The sequence below is a fragment of the Lepisma saccharinum genome, chromosome 1 (assembly GCF_977018435.1).
Source record: "Lepisma saccharinum chromosome 1, izLepSacc3.1, whole genome shotgun sequence".
Lineage (NCBI taxonomy): Eukaryota > Metazoa > Arthropoda > Insecta > Zygentoma > Lepismatidae > Lepisma > Lepisma saccharinum.
In genome coordinates this window covers 171954731-171981046 of record NC_139229.1, presented here as the reverse complement: position 1 = coordinate 171981046, position 26316 = coordinate 171954731, and the positions used below count along the sequence as shown (strand labels likewise).

Genomic DNA, 26316 nt, shown 5'->3' with positions numbered 1-26316 from the left:
ATTTTCAGGCGGGCTCTGATCTGGTGGTCATGGCAAATAAGATCCCAACTTTCTACATGTTTTCTTTCTTTCATTCTCATTCACATGTGTCTCTCTCTCTCTTTACTTTTCTTTCCCTCTTCTTTAGCCGGTATCTCTCTTTCTTTCTTTCTCTCTCTTCATGTATGTCTCCATCTCCTTCTGTCTTTCATTTTCTTTTTATCTTCCTTACTCTGTTTCTCCATTTCTTTCTCTTCGTTTGTGTCTCAATCTCTGTCTGTCTCTCCTTTTCTTTATCTCTTCCTCATGCTAGTATTCAGTCTTTTCTTTATCCCTATCTCTACATTTGTGTCTATATCTTTCTGACTTTCTTTTGTTTCCTCTATCCCCCTTTTCATTTCCCCCTTATCTCTCTATTTCTCTTTCTTCATTTGTGTGTCTGTCTCTTCCTGTATTTCCTTTTTCTTTGTCCCCTTCTTACTTTGTTTCTCTCTCTATATATATATCTTTCATTTCCTCATTCCCTTTATCTTTATCGTTTTCTATTTATCGATCCCTCCTTCTCCTTTCTTTCCTTATTCTTCCTCTTTCATTCTGCCTTTCTATGTTTCTATTCCGTTGTCTCTGTGTGACTTCGGTAGATGATTCTGAAAATTTCTCGTGAGTGGGCTGCGACGCCTTTGCAAGACCGAGACTTGTATGTTCTCTGCAAGGGTTCGCATGTCTTATCTATTTACCGTTCAGAAGTTTCAACGAGAATTTTTTTTAAAATAACGTTTATTCTCCATAGCCTGAGATACAGTTATGAATGTGGGTGCGAAATATGTTTATTGGTTCTTTTATTTAAGTTGGTTTCTTTAATTATCATTTATTAATTCAGTCAGTTCAATTAATTACTAATTCTTCTGCATACTTCGACTGTCACTATTAATTGTGTCCTAATAGAACCACAGTTAAATTCTATCGTATTAATTCTACTTACTGCATTTTTCGAAACGTCAAATTTCGTTTTTCCATTTCCAGTAGTTTACGATGAATCTATAGGCTAGGTTCACCGACGTCATCGAAATATATATTATGGGATGGAGCCGCCATGGTTGCGAGCCTGTTAGGTAAACAAACGCAACCTAACATTGGAACTGAGGGATTTAAGTGCAATGGTTCATCGTGTAATTAACAGTCGTTTAAACGGAAACTCCTGTTTGTCATTTAATTCTCTAAAAGTAGACATACGCTTTTTCTGAATACGAACAATTATCAAAACTGGATGTGCGAGGAATCAAGATTTGTTGACAGAAAGGCGCTCACTGTGGTTTGCGAAAATATACCGACATTAATGAAACAAACAAAAAATAATGAATGTTCAGTGAACATTTCACCTTAGGTAACTACAATATTCACGTATTTCTCTATATGTTAGAGTGCAAGTGAGTCATATCGTGTTCAAAAAATTTTAAAACAATTTTATTTTTTTTTACGTCGAAGGAAACCTTATTACATGAGGCAAGCAAGGTGTGGAAATAGTGTTGTTTTTACGCTGAAAGTAATACGATAAAATACAATGCTTCAAGAACAATAAAATAATAGTAGTGAAATAAAATACGATAAAATCTAAGTAAATGGAATAGATGATATATATATTTCAACCTTTGGCCAAATATTTATATCCTTGTTCATTTCTTCAGCATTGAGTCCATACAGATCAATACCACAACACAATTTCACCTTATCTTTTTCTGTCAATCGCGCTAAGAGTTTGTATGAAGAAGTAGAAGTGCCATTTCCAGATGGCACAACATTGTTTTCGATTGCACTCATTGTTCCCCACATATCACACACACACAACTAAAGGCCGAATCACACGGAACTGGATATTCAGTTAGTTGGCGCTGAACTGGCTACCTGACCGGAAGTGATTGCTGCCTGGCTGGCTGCCTGAGGAATAGGCCATGTTCTAATTGTTACTGGCTTTCCTCTACTGGATTCTGTGGAACAGCCAATCAGAGCAAAGTTTGGCCATGTGAAGATAAATAATCTGTGAGTTTGCAAAGGAGAGTCTGTGGTTTCCGAGTGTTGGCTGGTTTTGTTAGTTTCTCGATAAAAAGAAGTAAAGAGATGACGTGCAGTGCTTTGTGTTCAGTTCATTAATATTTAGATATTTATACAAAGTGATGAGATGTGTACGTGACAAATATGATTAGACAAAATGAAAATCCTTATTATTACAAGTGTATTAAATGTTTGATTTCTTTTTTTTTAATGAATCCTGCGAATCTCATGAATATGCATACCCGTGTTAATTAAAAAGCTTGTTTGGTACACATTCATTACCATAGTTTTTTCGAGCCAATTTCTAGTCCATACTTTTCTTTATAATTTTTAATAAAAGAACAAAGCAATAACTCCCCAACAACATTCTTCAAATTGCTCGTCCATCTTTACAGATTGTCTGCTCTGCGCAATGTCTTACAGGAACAAAAGGCTATCGACAACTACGCTGATAAGTATCGTGTGAGGCGAAAACTAGCAAATGAGTAGCCAGTCCAGCGCCAACTAGGGCATTCCTACTGGAAATCCAGTTCCGTGTGATTCGGGTTTTAAACAACTGTGCATTTCATACTCATTGATTAGAGGATTTGCAGTTTACAGAGCTGTACAAGTCAGCTCGCGAACATGGCGGTGCCGCGTGCTGTAACGTCAAATGATATTCACCTATAGCCTAGGTGCTGTCACAGACACTTCTGGGTTGTAACGATTCCATTCAAAGTCAATGCAATGTTTCAAGGGCGCCCGCAGGATTTTTTCTCAGAGGAGAGTGGGGAGCAGAGTAAGATTTCATATCATGCCCTTCACTCCTAGAAACTCACTTACATTTTACCACTATTTTACAAATCATAAAATCCAAATTGAATTGAAAATACTTCGACGTTGTTGAGTTCACTTTCCATAAACATCTATCACTTTGTTGATGAACAGTTAGTTCTTTGTCTTTTTGCACTCTTTCACGATGCACAGATATCAGTGAGCACTTCATCTGCTTTCCTTCACTGTATCTCTGATTCATGTTTATTCGCTCACTGAGGGCACAAAAGTAATTCAAAATTACGGCGCTTGAATTGACCGTTAGATCCCGACTTTTCGCTAATTCTTGGTATTTTCTGTACTTTAGGTGTCTGGAATTTCTTGACATCAACAAATTTTATTCCAGAAGTGAAAAAAAAAAACTTGAGGGGAAAAGTGTGTGGAATTCGAGATTATCACAGCGTCGGGAAATAGGGACTTTTTCTTAGTCCCGAACGTCTTGATTATAAACATTTCCATTCCCAATCCCGTCCCGACCAAAAAATATCCGTCTCTCATACATCTAGTTACGGCATGGCACGAAACATGATTCTAATGTCTCTGGTAAAAACGTGCTCTCGCTATTTTGTTGGACATGCTAGATAGTTGTTGTAACTTATAGCCTGTAAATAACAGAAAACAATATTATTTGTGATAAGATATCGCTACAATTTCACCATTCGAATTACAGAAGGCACTGGCCACCCTTTACAGGTTCCCTTGGGATCATTACAATCCACATGTGTCCATGACTGTACCTATCTATTGTTTTTGAGTATTGACTCGAACATAGAAATGGTACGGGACAATCGAGAAATTCTGCACAACATCGGATGCCTCTAACGCCAAATTTCATAGTTACGAGACTTAGTGGTTTCCGAGATATCGATAGTAACGACATATATTATCAATTCTTTAATGCACACGGGCAGACAGACGAACGGACTGCTTTAAATATGCATAGGTACTTTGTATGGGCTATCAACTTCCTTATAAAATAGTTAACACAGAGGAAAATACCTTTCCATAACGATATTTTCATCTTTCTTAATTGCTATACTAACCTAAATAAAAAATCCGAGGTTAAAATCTGAAATAAGAGTCGAATCCTCATTAAAACTTAGGGCTTCAACACATTTTTCACACCCTGTATCATGAAAACCGTTAAACGTTCGATACTGTATGTTTTTGGTATCCAGTGGCGGCAGCTCATAAGGACGATACACAAGTGAACAAACATTACATTAACATTTACATACTGTATTATAGCTTTCACATTGTCTGAATTGCAAATATTTCGTTGCTTACGGATCGTTGGTTAGTTGGTTTTGCATTTATTCTCCCGCGACAATTGGGAAGTTTGCGCGCCACTGTGCGGGAATACGGAACGGCTTCTCAGGTGAGGCCGCGAGTGGGGAGAGACGAGGGAACTGAGAGAACAGCCCGCACGGGAGCTGTGCATGTGTGGGACGGAAAGTTTCGTAGTCCGAAACCAAAACCGCTACCCGAAGCTGGCCCCTATCTCCGGAGAATTGTAAACAATGAAGAGTTGCCAGAAGCGAGGACGTTAGCTTAAGAAAGAAAATTACCAAGCCTTGAAAAAAAAATCACTTATGATATAAGCGTAGAGCAATAAATAACGTAATTTCTAATGAGGATAAATAAATTATCGGTAATTGAAAAAATACGGACTATTTTTTAGTTTTGTTATTTAGCGTCGTTTTCTGCTACTTTTGGCTAATCACGACGATGAGAGTGAGTGATGGAGGGACACTCACGATGCCACCCATGCCCAGGCCGGGATTCGAACCAGTGCCCCCTGGATTTGTAGTGCGGTATGATAGCCACGGACGTCGGCTACGGTTATCACACATATGTGCTGTATTTTTTTCTATGTTTAGTGGAAAGTACAAGCATTGTTTCAAAAAAAATCCTGATAATGTGGCAAAGTTGTCTGGCAACTCCTTTTCTTCATTTCCTTATTTCAGTTAAATTACAAGACGATACGTTAGCATTTTATTCTTCCTCCATTTTTCATGAGCTTCGTTCTACTATAATAGGTGCCAACCTAAAGCATTATATTCGTGAAAACAAATATCACAATTTGTTTTCACGCTGGCTGTTAAATAAATTAGAAATAGTCATCTAAACTCATCCCCAGTGTGGCTCACCTGGAGTCGCTACAGGAACCTGTGAACTACAAATTCCTGAAAATATGGCAAGATTGTCTGGCAACCCCGAGGCAATAAAACGACCATATGATAAGACGATAGTATTTGCAAGAATTGACGCTTGTCGTTTCTTCGCTTTGGATGGACTAACTGAAGCTTTCTCGGTACTTGCGTGCTGTAGTTGTGCGATCGTCACGATAAACAGTGTGAAGGGAGAACTTGTTGATGAGAAGTGTTTCTTTCAGAAGTATGGATGAAAAATAATAATAATTGTAAAAAAAAACTTGTTGATAACACGGTTGCTAAAATCTTGTATGTCCTGGATGAACTTTCGCTACAAGCATGTCTGAAGAAGGTTTCTGGTAAGTTTGAAGTTTTTCTCAGTATATTGATAAAACATTAAAATGCTGACCAAGGCAACATTTATTGTAATAAAAATAATCACTAAAAACGTCCCACCCTATAACAGGTTTTTCTTCAGACCAAGATTGACAATACATTTTTATTTTGTTTTATTTTATTGTGAATCTTCGTCTGAAGAAGACCCTAGAGGGTGGAAACGTTAAGTTTTTAGTGATTATTTTTATTACAATAAATTTTGCCTTCGTCAGCATTTTAATGTTTTATTAGTATATTGGTAGGGGTTCTGGTAACGCAGATATCACCTTCTCTGTGAGATTATTTACTTTGGTGCCTTATTTCACGAAATCAGTCATGTTAGACAGGGAACTTTTTATGTGTTACTCTTTACTAGTAATTTTCACGTTCAATGCTCGTAAATATTCGTTATTATGCTTGTCAAGCTCCATATAAATATCTCTTCTTCGAATTTGCCCCTCTGTTGAGTTAAAAAAATGCTACGACTAAATCTGTTAGAATTCTATTTTTCTTCCATCTTTCTTGACTTCGTATTACTAATTATTAACTTATTGCAACAGGTGCAAACGTGTAGAACATGGTATTCGGAAAACACGAATATATCAATTTCTAATCACATTGGCTGTTATACAAAATTCGTCATTTAAACTGACATTACTAGTAGAGCAAATTTGTGACCTATCGCCCCTCCACGTTGGTTCACCACGAGCCGCTACTGTTGGTATCACAATATACGTAAGTTGAATGACCACAAACGAATCACGAATCAAACCCTCCTCCATTTCTGCAGTGCACGTGGCTCCGCTGATCGCGATTTTCAAATACTAGCTTCACTCGCCATACAAAGTTGCCAACTGAGCGAAAATATCTCTAATCGATTTTGAGATCTCGTCGCATTACCAGCAATACCACCACAACGAACTTTATATCGAATAAATATGAGGAGACATTGCGAGCATTGGGCACTTCATCTTGTCTACCTGATGTGTTAAGAGTTCTATTATTATTTCATCCCCATTGTCGTAAGTAGCCAAAAGTGGCAGAAATGCGACGTTATTTAAACAAAATGAATCAATCAATGATTCCTCAGTTTTTCTTTGTTGTTAAGGTTCTTGTGTGCTTGTATTGAGTGAAGGGGGAAATAAGTTTAGTGTTGACGCGCCAATTATAATTTTAATGATCAAATCAAACCATTTCCTCACCAGAGCTGTTCGCGCATACCCTCTGTGTCTCCGTGGCAGAGTGATTAGTGGTTCTTGTGTCGAACCTTGGGTGTTGAACCTCGACATGGCCACATGGAGCTGTGCCTGCTCCATCATCCATTTCATCATTGTTCTTCATCGTCACAAAAGGTAGAAAGCTGCAACGTAAGAATAACATGAATATAAGGTAAGAAGGGGCTCTTTACCTACTGTACCCGCTCGAAAATGGCGTCGAATTTTTATAATCGATAAATTTCAGTGTTTCGTAAAATGTATTTCAGGGTGCGAAAACCACAAATAACCGAAATGTTCGATCCCACAGTATGGCCCGCATAAGTACAAAACTTCCTGTCTCGGAGTACTTTTCCAGTCTTTTTTTTTTTTTTTGCCAAAGCCGGCTGCATGCACACTTAAAAAATCTACACACACGTGGAAACGAAAACCCCCGCCACCAAACTTAGCACTACTAATAAAAAACGTCGAAAATTGCTATCAGCTTTGATCTTAGCACTCCTAACCTAACAAAGTAAACAAATTAACACCAATACATCTAACACTCCTAACTCTTCGTTTCTATTTTGGTTTCGTAATTGTTCAGTTCTTCCTGTTTGATTTACTTAATTTTGTGATACATTTTAATATGAAATAATTAATATTTATCGAAGATTCATTGGCCTTTGTCAATTGATTGATTTGGTTTATTTTACGTCGATTTCTGCCACTTTGGGCTAATCGCGAAGATGAGGATGAGTGATGATATGATGAAATTGATGAAGAGATACTCGCATTCTCGGATTCGAACCCGAGACCCCTGGCGTGGTTAGTCCCAGGCACAAGAGAAAAAGTTCGTAACAATCTTCTTAAACCATGCAAGAATTTTCACTTTCTAGCGGGGGTACAGAAGGTCAAGAGTATGAGGGGTTCAAACCCCTCCCATTGGTTTAGTAAACATTTTGTACCAATTATATAATCAAATGAACAACTCTCAAAACGGTGAAAACACTAGATTGGTTGAACAGGTTTTGAAAGTTACTAATATCACATACAAATTAATATAAAAATAAAAGCCCAATTCTAAGTTGAATGTAAAAATAATATTGTTATATGCATCCAACTTCTTGATTATAATTGAAAATCAATTATTCATAATAAATAAATAGTAACAATAAAATTCTAACTATGAAACTTTTGCCATCCTTGGCCTGCTCTGCATGAACTCTATCCATTATCTCTGTAATGTACGTACGACCATGGTTAAGAAAGGGTAAGAAAGATTAGGACGATATTTTCTCGGAATTTCCGTAGAGCGGAGAGGATGATATTTACCATCGCGAAGTTGGCAACTCTGCCTTCACCGAGCGGAGACCTGTTGCTCGCAAGTCGGGCGATTTTAGTCTGCCTTTGGGTGGTGATGGTGATAGTGTTGCTGCTGGCTCTAGTGGCTTGTAGGGCGGCGGGCGGGAGGAACGTGTTGGGATCGAGTTGCCCTCAGGTGGACGAGGCGTCGTTGATGCCTCGGTGCTGGTGCAACTCGACGGGTTCGGGCGTCGCGACGATAAACGCGCTGGTGCTGCTCCCGACCAACGACTCGTACCTCGCGTCGTGGACCCGTGTGGCCCCGGCGTTGTGCCTCGGTGTGAAAGAGATCGAGGAGCTTGAACTGCTTCCGGGATTCGAGTTCTGCCTCCTCCACAGAGACTCCAAGTGCTCTAGTGTTTACGGACTGTACCAGGCGGTCGAGTCATACAAGGCCGGTCACGTGGACGTGCTGTTTGGACCGTCGTGTGAATTTACCTTAGGTGAGTCATTCGATTCTTAGCACGTGTTGAATTGGGCAATACCGTCCGGTAGTTCGTCACTGGGATTATTATATATACAGATGACCTGGGTACACGGACGTCGGGAGAGAGAGTCGAATGTGACCGTCGCTCCCCCCCCCCCCGCCTCCGACTGAAAATTGTCATCGTTCATTTCAAGTTACAAAAAGCCGAAAGTTTTGCTACTTTTGTTGTTAAGAACAATAATAATAGTAAAAAAAGGGTAAAAATTTACTATCCTTCGGACACCTCTAATTTTGGTACTAGTTTACTATCCTTCGGACACATTTATTTATTTTTACAGAAGAAACTACTTACCGTAATAAGTTCCTGTAGCATTGTCGAACATCGGGAAGGTGTTTTGTGTGATGTGGGAATGTTTCATAGCTGAAATTCATGTTGTTTGTTGAAAAGTAATTCTCCGACGGAGAATAGCTAGCCCCACGAACCATTGGCGCGTGGATAGGTTAGTTCTGTTAGGTTAGGAAACATAGTTAAAAGTTGGTGTCGTGTTAGTATCAGGATCTAGAAATTGGAAATAATTGCGAACCATTGACGCTAGCCCCACAAACCATTGGCGCTAGCCCCACGAACCATTGACTCTAGCTCCACGAACCACTGGCACGTGGTTAGGTTAGGTTAGGCAAACATAGTTAAAATTTAGTGTCGTGGTAGTATCAGGAATATATATATTTGGTTGTGAAACAAAAAAAAATCGCGAAAATCGACAGTTTCCATTCCGAAAACTAACGCCTTATTTTCACTTATTTTGCAATTTCTAGATGTTCTACACCTTCAGGAATGTTCCGCGAAGCAGATACGTAAGTACAAATGTCAAAAATTGACGAAACGAAAAAATTAGGGTAACGGTTCCGATTGTTTTATGATTTCTCCTAGCACAAAGACTAATTGTCGTAGAATTTTGTAAATCATTGTCACACGAAATTTAAACCTTCCTTAAAGTAATGAGCACTGTTTGGACTAAAAAAAGTTATTTATGTTGAAAAAAATAACTTGAAAATTACCTTACGCACTTCTCATGGACATGATTTCTCCGTCGACAAGCGACAGTAAATATCGTAGAAGCGTGGAAATGAATGTAGAGTGAATCGGAACCTTAGTAGAAGGCATTTAGGGACTTTATTTCAATGCTAAGGGAACCAAACCTAACCTGCCTAACCTAACCACGAAAGCATATATTGAACAAGACCTTAAGTAATCGCTAAAACTCCGGAGTATGTGTTAACAGATGTACATCGAAATCGAACCACGTAAAAATTGCATTCGTAGCATGATGAAATCGCAATAAAACAAAAGGAACTTGGACCAAAAAGGATGTTTTGCATTGAAAAAATTGAGCAAAAGATACAGGAGCCAAGTTATATTTTCATATTCTACCATTTAATCCAAAGAATGAATGGTTCTACAGTTTTCAAAATTCCAAAAAAATATCGTTTTAGATGATAAACACAACATAAACTTTATGAGTAAAATTTGCACCTAAATTTTAAAGCCCTTTCTTGAACGAGAGATGCAAAAGTTTATAACAAAATACAATAACTATGCATTTCGGTACACTAACTATATGAAATGTAAAGAAAAAGGAAAATTGTTATGCTCGTAATTCACTCGTGTGGTGGATCGTGCAGCAAAGTCTCCCCATTTATAAATGCGAATAACTGTTGTTTATTTTATTAGCTTATAATATTTATTACTGTATACCGCGGTAATTATAGTTTCTATGATTCAACTTATATCAATGGCCTAACCCTCGTTACAAAAATTTCTGGCGACGCCCAAAACCTGGGACAATGTCAATTTTACTGGAGCCTTTGACTGACTTTCTACCTCGTGAATGTCATAATTTTTTTTACGAATAGATATTGATGTTTTAAAGGAAATAAAATTTGTTTCGGGGTGCGAAAACCACAAGTAACAGACACATTTGATCCCAATCATAGGTGCAGACTTCGGGGGAAAAGGCACTTTCTGCCCCCCCCCAATTCACGCAAAGGTCACATTTTATGTATATTTACATAACAAAGTATTGTTTATGCCGATCTTGCCACCCACGGCCCCCCGCAAAATTTAGCTTAAGTTAGCGCTTTCCCAATAGTATCACATAAAGACACATATTACTTCACTGTACTTCACTTCACAGCAAACGTTCATAAGAAACATAACATTCATAAAGCATACAAAGGCCTACCCGATGGCGCAGTGGTAGCGTCGCCACCTTGTAATCAAGGGCCGATACCAGGTGGAGTCACATAGTGGTTCGGATCCCACTTTAAAACTGTAGGTCCAGTCCCGATTAGCCTTACTGTGCACAAAGTGGACCCAATCAATAAAGCATACAAAGTGACTACATAGTGGGGCTACAGAAGGTCAAGGGTACCAATTTACTGATACGTATTTATTGTTTTTCTTTTCCACATGCTATGAAGCTTACAGTGCCCTTGCTAATTTTTACGTCGCCTTTTTAAACTTTTTAATGATCGTGACAATGAAGACGAATAACGATTAGATGAATTTAATTGAGGAGGATTGGCGCAGAAAAAAATCGGCTCAAACCTGGTACTTTCGGCGGCGAAGTGGTGAGTCGACTGCTGAGTGCACTTGACTGCTATATACACGGCTACTCGCATACATTAGGACACATATGAAGTTTTCATATTAAGGGATGTCACATACACTGTAAGTGAATGCCACAAAATAATATATTCAATATTATGGATGTATGACACAACGTGAAACAATTACGAGTAAACAGTGGAAAATAAACTTAACAACATTGGTCTTGATATCACAACCACTTTAATATTCGGACACTCTGAATAAAACTAAAAAGTAGTACTGTAGTTAATAATCTAGAAAACAATATTTTGGAACATGTTTGTTCGTTGACTTCCTTCAGCACTCTCTGCCTGAAACTTCCAAAGGTGGTAAAGTCGCACTAAATATTGACCCATTTATCTTGGTCATTTTGTAAATCAGGGCCTGCCCGATTGCGTAGTGGTAACGTCGTCGCCTTGTAATAAAGAGGTCCCGGTTCGATAAAACACAAAATGAATCAATCAATCATGTAAATCAGCTTTCGACGTAATAATTTTCCTCGCAATTATATTCAATTCTTGCCATAAATGTTAAAAAAAAGCTTGTTTTCGCCTGAAAATGGGAAAACCTTGCCTACTCTCCCCTATTCTTTTTGGAACTCTTCCTTGTACCGCCTTTCTTAGTTGCACACAGTGTCGGCGATTGGGTTCCAAAACTGAGGGGGGGGGGCAAGTTACCAGAGGGGCAAATACAGTTCATTTTCGTTTGGTACGTAAGGTTTAGCATAGTGTTGGGGCAAAAGTGGCAAAAAGTGGGGGGGGACTGCTCTCCACGCCCCACTAATCGACACCATTGGGTGCAATGTGACTGGGGAAAACGGCTGCACATACAATAATCAGCAGAATGGGGTACTGCAAATTCCTCGTGATCAACTTCCGAAGTTGCCATGCGCGGATACATCAAAAGTTGTGCACTCAACGGCAAAATAAATAGAGGCGAATTGTCCACTACAATTATCGCCGGCCTTCGTGGCGGAGTGTTTAGCAGAGCACTCTACGACACTAGGGGTCCGGGTTCGAATCCCGGTCTGGGCATGGGTGTTCTTTGTGAGTGCCCCTTCATAAATTTCACCATATCGTCCTCATCTTCGCGATTAGTCACAAGTGGCAGAAATGCATAGAAGAATAAACGAAATCAATCAAAAACTACCATTTTCATTCAGTCTATTTTTGACAATATGATAATCATGATATGAAACAATAACGCAATAGTGTGTTAGTGTCGTTGCCTTATAATCAAGGGTTCCCAGGTTCGATACTCGGTGGAGGTACACAGTTGTTCGAATTCCACTTTAAACTGTAGGTCTAGTCCCGATTAGCCTTACAGTGCATAAAGTGGACTTAAAACATCAAATCAATCAATAACGCCAATAGGCAGAGGACGACATCTGCCTTTCCTCAACAGAATTACAACCCTTAAAACAACACAGGATGTGGAATAAAAAAATAATGAAAATAGTGCTCTATACGGTTGACTGTACCACCGTGGTCATTGAGAAACAACCAGTGTTGAAAGCATGTCTCATGACCTGTAAACTATTGACCATGCGACTATGGCCATTGTGTGCGTTGTATAGTCACGTACACTTCTGGGTAGGATTGTTTCAACCCATAAGTATCCTTGCAGTAACCACTCACAGGCATTTGGGATATGTGGGGTCCCTGGTGCGAATCCCGGCCTGAGAGGGGTGAGTCCCTTCATTATATTCTCCATATCATCACTCATCCTGATTGTCGCGATTAGCCAAAAGTGGCAGAAAAGCGACACTAAATTATAAAAATTGAAAAAAGCAGTCTTTTGACTCACCATGTAGATATACAGTAAATATTGCAGTGACGTGCGGTGATGTCGACACTTGGGGTAGCTATCAGTGGCGTGTCCAAGGGAGGTTGTTGTGGGCATAATCCCCCTCCCCCTTTAGGGCCCAGTATTCCTAAAAATAGAACGTCAAAGAAAGGAAAGGATTGCAAAATGAGGAAGGACTACTGAAAAGAAGCAGGTGTTAATCCCACCCACTTTCGAAAATCCAAAACATGTTGATTTGACTATTAAGCCAGAGATTCCGGGTTCGAACCCCGACCTGGACATGGACGTTATTTGTGTTTGTCCCTTCATCAATTTTATCGTACCATCTTGACGATTAGCCAAAAGTGGAAGGAAAGCGAAGTAAAACAAACCAATTGAAACAATCAATCAATGATTTGATTTATGCTACTTAGCGTCGCTGTCACATTTGGTTAATCGCGAAGATGGTACAATAGAATTAATGAAGAGACAAACACAAAAAAACTCCCATGCCGTGGTCGAGGTTCGAACCCGGAACTCCTGGTGTCATAGCGTGCAATGATAACCACTCCCCCCACGGTTGGTTGATTTAGTGTTTAAGTCCACTTTATGTACATAAAAGCTAATCGGGACTGGACACACAGTTTAAAGTGGGATCCAAACCACTATGTGCCTCCACCGGGTACCGATCCGGAACCACTTGCACTTCCCCCACGGAGGTCGGCCGACAACAAGGATGAGTGGAAAACTCTAACTATTCGGATACTTGGGTATCGGTAAAGCAAACTGCGTATTTACTCAGTGGTACGTAAATTTCAATTGGATTTTTGAAACACCATATGTGCATATGATTAACGTTTTTCCAAAAAAATTGCATTGCTTGATTCCCTAATTTCTTCATCTCACGATCTCGTTACTGAAGGATCCGGGCTCGAGCCCTGGCCTGTGCATGAGTGTTCCTTTGTAACCACTTTTCATCCGTTTAATTTAATCAACGTTCATCGTCGTGGCAGAATTTAGGTAAAGTGATGGAAAAACAACGCTAAAGAAAGGAAAAAGAAAATACAAATAATTTCCTCCCAGTGCATCTGCAGGGCACTGTAAAATCAGGAGTCCGGAGTTCTCTGTTTATGATTGCCCCTCGTGACTTCCATAAGCTCATTAGCTACTTATCGCGATTAAATCTATACAGCTAGAAAAAGTGATGGAAGGTGGCAAAAATTAAATATATTAGAGGGGATGAACAGGTAACAAAATACACTTTTTTATACTTTCTTCAATGATATTCATTTGGCTTTTTGAGTTCTGGGATACATTTTACATTCCAAATTATTTCATTATTCACTGCAGAGTACAACACATAGGAACAAGAATACGCGCTCGTCACGGGTTCGAATCCCGGCCTGAATTGTTCTTTGTGAGGTCCCTTAATCAATTTCATTATATCATCATTCATCCTCATTTTCGCGATAACCAAATGTGGCAGAAAGGTGAAGTAAAATAAACCAAACCAACAACAACAATTAGAACGCGCGCTTTCTTGACCGAATTAATACATCCGTATTTATGACTGTTTAGCTTACCCATATGTTTTATTGGAGGCCAAATTATTAGCATATTTAAATAAAACACTACTAAAACGAGAGCGAGAAAGAGCGTGAGCAAATATTTGTTATTTAATCATTATATATTCCATATTTGAAAAAAAAGAAAGAAACCATAACACTTTTGTCTGCACATAATATACGTACGTTCCCATTCATATACAAATAAAACTACATCCCATATTATACATACATATAGTACAACGTTTAAAAGGTTGTGTAAATACAGAGAACATAAGTACTGCAGAAAATTTACCCTTAGTTCTTTAGAGGATTTACAAAGGAATCGAAGGGAAACCAATCCCCTATCTGTCCTATAGGAGATAGACTGGAGGACCTGAAACCACGGGCTTTCAACCATGGGAGCGGGGGGCGAGGGGCAAGGGACGTAGAGGCAGAAAACTTCCCCTTCCCTTCGGGCGGATGTCTATACCTGGATCGGGTAAGGCGGAAGAAGAGCCAGCTAGGGTATTCAGCCTTGCCAGCTGATCACATCGAGGGGCGAGAAACGCGTGGAAGGAAATGTTGCATATGAACTGAGGCTTCAAGATAATAAATATTGTGATTTGAAAATAATTAGAGACGTGAGATTTATTGATCTATCTCTGCTAGACTAGCTACTCCTCAGTGCACGTCACTGAAATATTGCATACGAATGAAACACTTTCGGCTGGAGATGGTGGTACCGAGGCGCGACGGAACTCAGCACTCTCTTATCTTGTGTCGTGAATAAGGAAGCCTTTTAGTTCTCGTCTCGATTTTGAATTGAAAGTTCCGGTCCCGCAATAATATATACACAAATTCCTATTGAACAAATCATAGAATACCAGACCGAGATTGAGAAAGGCTCTTAAACCAGAGGCGAGGGAGACTCGTGTAATTTCGAGATGTGATCGATAATATGCCAAGTCTCATTTCGATACCATCCTTAAGAGCAAGTTTCGGTCCTAATTTTCTAAACGTCTGTCTCGATCCCATTTCAGCTAGACTCGGTCTCGTCTAAGTTGTTACAAACAATGCCCTTGGTACCCTCCCATCTATTTTCTTTGGGCAGAACGTTTTCAAATATATTGCTTGTTTTTCGAGCAGGAGTTTTCCCGAGCGCGGTTTGACAGAAGCAACAGCGTATCCAGATAACTGGATATGATAAAATGATAAAAACGCTATCGCTGACTACTATTTTGAACGAAGTTTGCTCTCTCGTTATTATTAAAGGTTCGAAACTGGAGCACGTCGAAGAGCTGTTAAGCTTGGGAAAGTTGTTCGCGTCACGAAGATCGCTAGTACTAATGTGCACGTTTTCCTGTTCAATATTGTTTTCGGACATTTTTGAGGCTTAAGTCTTAAGTACTTGTTTGGAGGTAAATTTTACCCAGGCATAGAAGAAAACAGTGCCTTTGTATAAGTTATGCTTCTATTTCGCCTAGTACCTTCTTTCCTTTCCATACAGGGGAATTTGAAGATTCAGACGACAGTGTTGTTTGATGCCGACGGGTATATAAAGGGTAGAGCGACGGAAAGACTGACATTTGTCGTCTTTTGTTGAGAAAATATGAAGGCGAAGTCTTGCATTACTACTTCTGCTAGGGATCATTACAAAAGTTGCATTTCCCCCTCCAGATCGTTTCTTCTCGCGGCTGATTTGAGACCAATTTTCAGCACTGGGGAAATAAATTGAAAGTGACAGTGTGTGTTTTGTTTTGTGTCCGCTTTATGAACAGTTAAGCCTAGTTTCCATTCTGACAAGTTCCAGACTCATGACGCGCAACATGCGCCGGCGCATGTTGCGCGTCATTTAGTGCACTGTTTCCAATTCAAAACTACTTCTGCAAGATACGCCCGCAACAACACTGGAGTGCAGGACCGAAGTGTAGCGTGTGCAGTGCTTTAGAGTAGTTCATTGTTTTTCTCTTGTATTGTAATAATTTGATGGTGATTTAACTTGTGTAAAGATGGACAATATAGCTTTGGCGAGTTTTATGGTTATGGCAGGCGGTACTGGTGACATTCCACAACACTGATCCTGTTCATATTGCTCTATAAGTTTTACTACTTTACTACCACTCCATATGGTCCACAAACACTCACGTACAACTACACAACCAACTACAACACCTACACTCAAATAACAGGACGTTGTGTCGTGACGCCGTTTCAGTCCGAACAGCGAGCACGTGGTTGTCGTTCCGTCGTCTGTTTCTACTCTAGTGCGCATGCCCGTGCCCAAGGAACTTGCTGCAGGCTGTTTCCATTGTCCGCGGCGCATGTTGTGCGTCAAAATCGTTTGGGGCAATTTTGTCCCCGGCACTTGCGCCGCGTCATGTGCAGACAGTTTCCATTTCAACAAATGCTTGACACATGCCGCGTTGCATGCCCCACGTCATGTTGCGCGGCAAATTTGTGGTAATGGAAACGGGGCTTTAGGCTAATCGGAACCGGACCTACAGTTCGAAGTGGAATCCGAGTCACTATGTACCTGTACCTCTAAAGGGTATTGAACCCGGGACCACTTGGTTACAAGGCGACGACGTAACCACTGCGCCATCGGCGGGGCCGGAAGTGGTTTTGGGGTGCAGCTTCTTTTAAACTCTAGTAATAGCTGCAGAAATACCTACTTTGCGAGTGCTTTTGGCATTACAAACGTTGTAAATTTTCAGCCCATTTGCGTCAAGTAAGATCAGACGCTTCTGAGCTTTCTTTTGTCTAATATGTTTACGAAAAGTTTTGTGAACGTGCACTTGTCAATACTCTTCTGTTGAAAGTAGTCTCATGTCGAGAGATTTTGTCCTAGAAGTTCAAAACAGTAAGGGTTTAGGTGGTAGACCATCATTTGCTGAACCTCGCCCACCAATAAAGACAATTAATTGAGTCGAACAATACGGAACTTCTTGAGAGCTCTGAAACCAAAATTTTTAATCTACTCACTTTCACTACTTTAATCATGATAAATTGTTATACATCTCTATCTAACATTAGAACCACAGCTCTACCACCACAAAATTGTTGGTAGAACTCGTTGCTTGGTCGACTGACGGTTTTGCTACGAACGTTCCAGGTTAGTGTTCCAGACAAGGCATGGATGTTCCATCATCATTCCATCTGATCATCATTCATCCTCGCGACGTAAAACACGAAAAAGTATAATATAAATGAAGTCCACCAGTTAAAGTAAGGGCCCTGGTTTCGAATTACAGGTGAATGAAACTTAATATAGCTATAACAATAAACTTGGTGAACCGTAATGTTTTAGATTAACTCGTATATTAATCACATTGTTCTCAGAATACATAGTTAATTTGTACTTAATCGTTCTTTACGTCGCGACTATGAATGGTGTGATGAAGGGACACTCACGTGCAGACTGTGACGTGATATCGAAACGTTTGGTAGCGAGTCCGTATGTCGACACGATCTAATCCTCTATAAATCAGTCACTCACTCTTCAGCATTACAAATAGTATGGAATAAATAAGTAGAGGAAAGTGATTATCATGAACGTCGTACGAGGAAATGATCGCTGCAGAACTGAAAACTGACTAAACGTATCACCATGCTATTTTTGTTTGTACATTATCAAGTGTTTTTTTCCCTGGATTATTCTTATCTGCAGTGATAAACTTATCAGGTCTTTTTTAAACTTTCTTGCTGAGAGTAGGTAATCAGAAAACAATGCGACTAGCTCACTTCATTCTAGAATTAAATTCTAATTTTAATCTAACCCTGACACCTGTATTACCTATTCATGCGCTTTAGAACTTACGCATGAATAATTTGGAAGCCTGTGCTTTTGGTTATTTACATTATGTGCTGCAATCACTGGAAATGTGAAATGATACAATTGTCTGTAATTTATATAGTAGCTATATTGCATAGGGTGATCAACTTATAACTAGAGCCAACCGGACATATCCTTACCAGTCTAAAGCGTTACAAAGTGACAACAATTTCCACATATTGATATTTTATTATTATTCTAAAGTGACTTCAGATTAGGTTGAACTCTGTGGCCATGGAATTTATAGTTCAATCGGACAACATTGAGTAGAAATTTATATTCTTAGCTGTTTCAGAATTACACAAGTGAGTTTTATTGCTGCATCTATACCGTTGAAGTATTTATAGGAGCTGGCCACTTTGATATTAAGTGGGCCGAGTAACTTCTACCGTGTCTACTTGAAACAACTAGTCAAAGGAAAGCAATCATTGCTACTTGAAATTAAAATAATCTTAACCAATTGAAATTCAACTCACTTCTTTCCCTGCATAGGTTATTTTAAATCAAGTAACGGTCAACAATCGTTTTCAATTAGGCCACTTAAATGTAGTTCAGTGGTTAATTTCTGCGTCTGGTGAATTGAATCTAAGGCGAGTGCAAGAAACTTCTAGTTCAGACGGTAATAGAGTTTAAAGAACTTTTAGAGTTAAACTCACTATTGGCTTTGAATTGAGTCTAATTGGTTTTGAAAAACATTTCCCCTGCACAAGTTCGAAAGAGTGTAAGGTTTGAATTGTTGAAAATTTTTCTGTTCTAAAGCATTTTTCATCGTAGCGTTACAAAGTGAAAAGGCAAAAACCTTTTTAGCTTTTACAAACCTGAACTAGGTGCGATTATGCTGTTTGACTTCTACGATTATTGGTAGAAATTGTGGAATACTATATTGTTGCCTCGAAATTAAAATTTTGTTGAATATTTTAAATGGATTTCCATTTTCGTTATTACTTAAGTACAGTTGGATGCATGAATATTACTAGGTAAATTGTCCACTCTGCCTACTCTTCTTGCCTAAAGCAACGGAAGGTTAAAATTACAGAAACTTGTAAGACAGACACTTCTACCTATTTGCAGCAATTTTTTTTATCGTTTTGTATACTTTGCAACATTTCTCACAAATCAATCACATTATCTGAACCGAAAGTTGATTTGTGAAATTCTATGCATTTGCTCTTGCACACCCTTCCGCTGATCTTGTACCTACATGTTTACATTATACAAGGGCTGTCATCGTGGATATGCTTATCACATGTCTATGCTCTTATCGTGTTTATTCTGTTGATTAGAGGATTGAGAAGGATGAGTTTTTAACTTTCTAATAAAAGTAAGCTCCTGGATGACATCATGCTGGTAGCAAAAATAACTCAAGGAGCTGAAGAGGGCATTTGATGCCTTCGTTTTACAGAATGTTAACCCGTGTCTCGACAGCCCTTGAAGGGAATAGACAGATCGTTAAGTAATGTTTTTTGGGTAATTGTCAGCTTTTCCCCCGGTTTTCTCGAATCAATAAACCCATTGTTTGACAGCATTTTTCTATTTCTATTAGATATTGTTTCTCTATCAAATGCAAAATGCATTATTTACTGAATTTTAAATGCAAATTACACCATGTAATTTACAGCTCGACATGTGAAGTGAAAGGACTAGGACTAAGCCGATAGCGATGCTGCTTGAGCATTGCAGCAATTAAGTTTTGTTCAGAGTATTGATTAATATTAATTAATAATTAATTTCATGTTCGTCTTAGGATAAACATAAAATGAAACATGGCACATATAGAGATAAAACTATTTCAAAAATCGGCGTTTCATTGACTTCCTACTGGTGAAAGTTGATAATGGAGTCTAAAATACAGCTAAGGAGAGTACGGGACGTAGGAGTGTTCCTTTTCAATTATACTATATCCATTTACTAAATATTTGCTCTGGGGTCCTGCCTGATGACGTAGTGGTAACGTCGTCGCCTTGTAATCAAGGAGTCTCGGGTTCGACACCTGGTGTAGGTACATTGTACAGTAGTTCGGATCCCACTTTAAACTGTAGGTCAAGTCCCGATTAACCTATCTGGACTAAAAACAAGAATTCAATTCAATAAATATTTGCTCTAAAATATTGACATATCAAAATAACTATGTGCTCAGATAACATTTTTTTTTGTTTAGGCACACACAACTTTTGCTGTTTCAAAAATTAATGAAATTTGGTCAACTCGGCTGTTACTCAGACACTTGGGGTAAAAATCATTCTTTTCGATAACTATGGATAAAAATTCAGCCAGTTTTCTGCATCTGATATTTATTCCAATTTTAAGTAGGTACTTGCTGATATAATCTTTGTACAAGATTGGCAATTCCATCTCTGCTTGGAGTGGAACTAAGTTCATGTCAACTCAACATTTTAGTGAGCTTTGAGCAAGCGAACATGCACACAGCGAAAGAGAAGGGGGAGGGCAGAAAGAGATGAAGATTGTGTGAGATAAAGGGGGAGCTGATAAAGAGTGGCACGGAGAGAGAGAGAGAGAGAGAGGGGAGCAGCAGCAAATGTGAGCATGGAATGCTCTTCTCGAGTATTCTACTAACTGCAAGAGAGGTGTGTAGAAGAGGGGAAAGGAAAGGGGAGGATGTGAAGCGTCGACTTGGGAGTTTAGGGAAATGCCCGCTTCTGGCGCTCAAAATGTGTGCGAACGGTCCCAACGTAAACATTCCCTGGGTGTGATTAGATTAAAGCGCTTTCACTATCTTCGTTACACTGCTTGTATCCAGAACGTTATGTGACTGTTTTCTTTTCTTCTTTTGTTTCGTTCGCTCAGTTTATAGTAAAGGGAGCTTTGTGTGCTTGGTTTCTACAATCAAAAGCCTTGACAATGGCGATTTTATTCTACGACTCTTTGTCGGCAAAGAGAGATTGTTACATACAGGGTGGGAAATAACCTTTTGCTAGGGGTCCACAGTAAAAAGTAACAACAGTTAAGAAATTATGTACATATAGGCTACAGTGCGTGTAAAAAAGTATTCGTAAACGTCAAATTTTATATTTAAAATAGTGTTCTCCAAGCACGTAATTTCGTTCACACACAATGACAAATAACATATTATGGAAGACCATATTATGATTTGTATAAAATATTTACGGTAATGAGAAAATATATACATAGTTTTTAAGTGCCCTTCATGCACATCGGGACTGGAACTACAGTTTAAAGTGGGATCCGAACCACCATGTTCCTCAATCGGGTATGAACACGGGACTCGATACAAGGTGAAGATGTTACCACGACGCCATCAAGGAGGCTCTGCGAGAAGGAAATAAGAAAATTCTTTAAAATGCGGAGTTCTGATAATGAAATTAAGGTACTTGAAATGAACGTTAACAGCAGGCTTGATAAGCAGTGGGTATCACCACACGATATACACACATATAGACCTTTATGAAGGCCAAGTTTAAAAGTACAATCCAGAATCTATCCTTCGAAAACAGCCCAAGGACTGAACGCCCTTAACCTCTGCCGAGAGAAGCCATCGTATCCAAAAACTCCAGAGCAGAAAAATGACAGTGACCTTGTTCTGGCAACACTAGCTACCATGTTATTTGGTTATTTACGTAAATGAATAGCAGGAAGCTCCTTGAGAATATGAAAATATCCTTTTTTAACTTACTCGAAAGAGTAATTTTCATTGACGAGAGATATTGGTTTAAGGGGAAGACGATATTTTGCCCCAGCATGAATTAATTTACAATCTAAGAATTTCATTCCGCTACCGTAGTTCTTCAACAAATTACCCTTGTAGTGCGGGTAAAAAGCAAGAAAAAATGGAAGAATATTTCAGTTCCGGCGGAGAACGTGCCCTTTTGGGGGCGGATACTACATTAATTCCCGAACCTAAAACGCCCCACACCTCAAGTTTTTAAACCCTCGTTTGCCAGTAATGTCGTCTTCAAAATGGCGGTGTTGGCGAAGATTATAAACCTGAAACCTGTTAATTTATTGCAGTTATTTATCACTCATGACATCCTATTTTCACAAGATTTGCAGTTTGTAACTGTATTATGATAATAAGAAATTAAAGAATACCCACTTTATGAAATGATATTAGATATGGCGGCCAATATGTCTGCGAAAAGTCTAAAAATAACCCTTTCAGCTATTTGATTATGTTTTGGATCAAACCTTACGTTTTGGATATGCCAGAACTCAACGCTGGCATCCAAAATAGTGTCACACTAAGCCCATGAAATAATAATAGTTCAATTTTTGACAATCTGTATATGTACAGTAGTGTTGCCCACGGGACGAGACGAGATTGATCATGTGTCCCTTTGACAAACGAATATTTTCGAGACGAGACAACATTTCACAGCATTTCCACGAGACGAGACAGGCCAAAGTCTCGTCTCGTGGGCAACACTAATGTACAGGGTGTTTCAAAAGTCTTTACACCATTGGACAACTGCGTTATTAGTGTAGATGGCAAAAAATGGAAAGGGGGGAAAGTTGTTGGAAATATGTTGTTTTCAATATAATGTGATTTATTTCTCAACGTAGCATGCACCGTTGAGGCTGCTCGCTGGTACGAGCCTCAATTAGAAATGTCTTTGCCTTGTTGTGCCACATGCTTCGTCCTTTAGGGAGCATTTACGTTATCGCAACACTGTACTGTACTCGGTAAATTGTAAATGATGACGCAAAATTAGAGACAAAGTAAGAAGTGTGTGTGTACAGAAACACACACTCACACGCACACATACGCACAAGCACACAACTACAAAACTTGTAATTGTAGCTAATATTATCTGAAATAGAGGTTGTTCATTAGGGCATAGTGATATGAACAAGGGATAAAATTTTGAAACGAAAGGGGTCTTAATTTTTTTCTCTTCTAATCAGGGTAGATCACCACTAAAATATATATTATATAAATACTCATATTTATCAACCGCAAGTAATTTCTTAGGACGTCCAGGAAGTCACTGCCATTTCGGACGATGAAGGTGTAGATGATCCAGAATACGTTCCCTCTACGCGGAGAAGACAAAATGAAAACCAAAATTGTTGCGGCGGCGAGGGAGGTCCCATGTACTGCATCAGCAACATAGCCACAGTAGCCGTCGTGACAGCAACCCTATAGGACCACCGGACAGTGACGGTGAAGGACACCTCGAAGGTAGTTCTGAGATGCAAGGTGTTGTGCAAGGGAAGACAGCGTAACCAGCAGAGGTTAAGGTCCCCAGTTGTTCAGAGTATCTCCAAAAATGGGCCTAAAGATTGGATATCGACGCCCTCCATGCGTGCCGATGGCCCTTTGGCTGTGTGCCAGAGGCGTCTGGAGGAGAAGCAGCGTGATGACTGAAGATAGCAACCCGTAACACACGAATCATTACATTTTTAATATTTTTTTCCTGCTGGTTTTGGTCCACTCCACTGCTTCCTTCCTTTTGATGAACGGTAGCAGATATCTTTCCTTATTCATTGAGAGATACAACTTACTCGATACGGCGAACCTAAGGCACTGAAGGCGAAGTCTATATGAACCTTTACCCTCTAAATCGTCATTATTGTTCGCATTTCCGGTTTGCGCCAACAGGAGATGTTGTCTGAGCGAAAATATATTTTAGTGGTGATCTACCCTGATTAGAAGGGAAAAAAGACCCCTTTCGTTTCGAAATTTTATCCCTTGTTCATATCACTATGCCCTAATGAACAACCTCTATTTCAGATAATATTAGCTACAATTACAGGTTTTGTAGTTGTGTGCTTGTGCGTATGTGTGCGTGTGAGTGTGTGTTTCTGTACACACACACTTCTTACTTTGTCTCTAATTTTGCGTCATCATTTTCAATTTACCGAGTACAGTACAGTGTTGCGATAACGTAAATGCCCCCTAAAGGACGAAGCATGTGGCACAACAAGGCAAAGACATTTCTAATTGAGGCTCGTACCAGCCAACAACTTTCCTCTCTTTCCATTTTTTGCCATCTACACTAATAACGCAGTTGTCCAATGGTGTAAAGACTTTTGAAACACCCTGTACATATACAGATTGTCAAAAATTGAACTATTATTATTTCATGGGCTTAGTGTGACACTATTTTGGATGCCAGCGTTGAATTCTGGCACATCCAAGACGTAAGGTTTGATCCAAAACATGATCAAATAGCTGAAAGGGTTATTTTTAGACTTTTCGCAGACATATTGGCCGCCATATCTAATATTATTTCATAAACTGGGTCTTCTTTAATTTCTTATTATCATAATACAGTTACAAACTGCAAATCTGGTGAAAATAGGATGTCATGAATGATAAATAACTGCAATAAACTAACAGGTTTCAGGTTCATAATCTTCGCCAACACCGCCATTTTGAAGACGACATTACAGGCAAACGAGGGTTTAAAAACTTGAGGTGTGGGGCGTTTTAGGTTCGGGAATTAATGTAGTATCCGCCCCAAAAAGAGCACGATCTCCGCCGGAAGTGAAAATTTTTCCAGCGTTTGAACCTTTAGGTTTGAAAGTGTGCTGATTTAGTGGGCAATCTGGATGCTATTGTGCAAAGCACTGACAGTGACATATTTTGATATTGCATAGGAAAAAAGTCACGATATTTGATACAAAAGTAGAACTATGCAAAAATTTCAGTAGGATTAATATTCTAAATAACCCTACATCACGTCAAACTTTGATTGCTGCAGAATTCTCCAATACAACTTCACATCTTATACAATTGTCCGTAACAGATTATATTTATAAGAGTACTGTAAATATGATAATAAATAAAATGTATACTTTAATCACAAATTTTAATATTAATTAAGTACATAATTATATAAAATACAATTTTTCATGCTTTTCACTAAAATAATTAACTCTTTCAAGAAAAAGCAAATTAAACAGTGGGTTAAAGAACTACGAGGTTAAGGTACCTATATTAGGGGGGGGGCAAGGACAGTTTACTTTCCCTTGGTATATAAGGTTTAGCATAGTGCAGGGCCAAAAGATAAAACATTACGTATAATTAAGTCTGTAGAAAAATGTGTGAAACTATCAATGATGTCATCACCTCACAAACACGAGGCAATCGAATGATGGCATATCCCCATACAAGATTCTCAGAAGGCACAGGAGGAATGGTGATTCAAAGCAAAACATGAAATAAGAAATGTAGTGTTTAGAACTGCCCTTCCATTTCATAAATACTCGACTTTACTGTGTGACATATTCCGCATGAAACATTCAGAGAAGAGAGAGGGGTAGAAGTTGTTCAAATAACACAGAATCGTACCTGAATTTTTAGCTCGCAATTAATTCCCCCACAGCTTGTTTTACGCCTCTGCGCGTAACTAACGGGAAGGAAAGGAAGATATTACAACAGTGTTTGTGTAAGCGACAACTTACACACACACACACAGTATGTGAATGTGAGTAGTATAGTAAATATGCCTTCAAGGCCAAACCTGATTTCTTGACCAAACGACCACAAAAACCTGAAAAACTAACTTTCTCTCCCCGTTCCGCGCCTCATTTATTGCGCTGACGATGTTTCACGGCGCAGAAAAGCAGTGATGAGTGAAAGATGTACTCTCATCCTCTCATCCTTTGAAGGATGAGTGCACCTTATCGTAATTTTCCAAGTCCGGGACCAATGTTTATATATCGTGACCTTTGTAAACCTCTCTCGGGGGAACGATGTGCCACACACACACGCGCGGGTGCCTCTCATTATTTCCGTATTGTGACGCAAGCAAACAAACAAATAATTGTTTTTTTAGGATTCCTGGCCCCTATAACCTCGCCAGGGGTGCGTGGTGCCCAACCAAAAAAAGTAAAAGGTTCTAACGGCTGCGGTTAGATAACCACATACCTCTGTAGAGTTTCACGTGTTTTATTTTCTCAAAGGTCCTATGGGACACCTCTGTTTGTCAAAAATTCGAGATATTTGCAATTTAACGCAGGACTTAGAAAATTTTCGATTGATGAAAAAAAATTGGTTCTATGACGACCTATGTTTATTTTGGTATGGGTGGACAGAGGACACCGAGACTCGACCGACACACTAAACCCAACCTCTCTACGCGTACTCTACGTCACCAAAAAAGGTTAAAGGTTCCAAATAACAATAGTTAGAGTTTCGCCAATCTAGTAAAGTGGATTGGTTGA

General features: G+C 39.2%; 1 protein-coding gene across 1 annotated transcript in view; it reads left to right on the top strand.

Annotated features, from left to right (window-relative positions):
* Positions 1-8040: 8040 nt before the first annotated feature.
* Positions 8041-26316, top strand: part of LOC146003964 (atrial natriuretic peptide receptor 1) — a 1164278-nt gene continuing 1146002 nt past the window's right edge. The window contains exon 1 of the mRNA XM_083142500.1: positions 8041-8370. Coding sequence (XP_082998626.1) covers positions 8082-8370 — 289 coding nt within the window. The 5' untranslated portion in view covers positions 8041-8081. The remainder of the gene's footprint in view (positions 8371-26316) is intronic.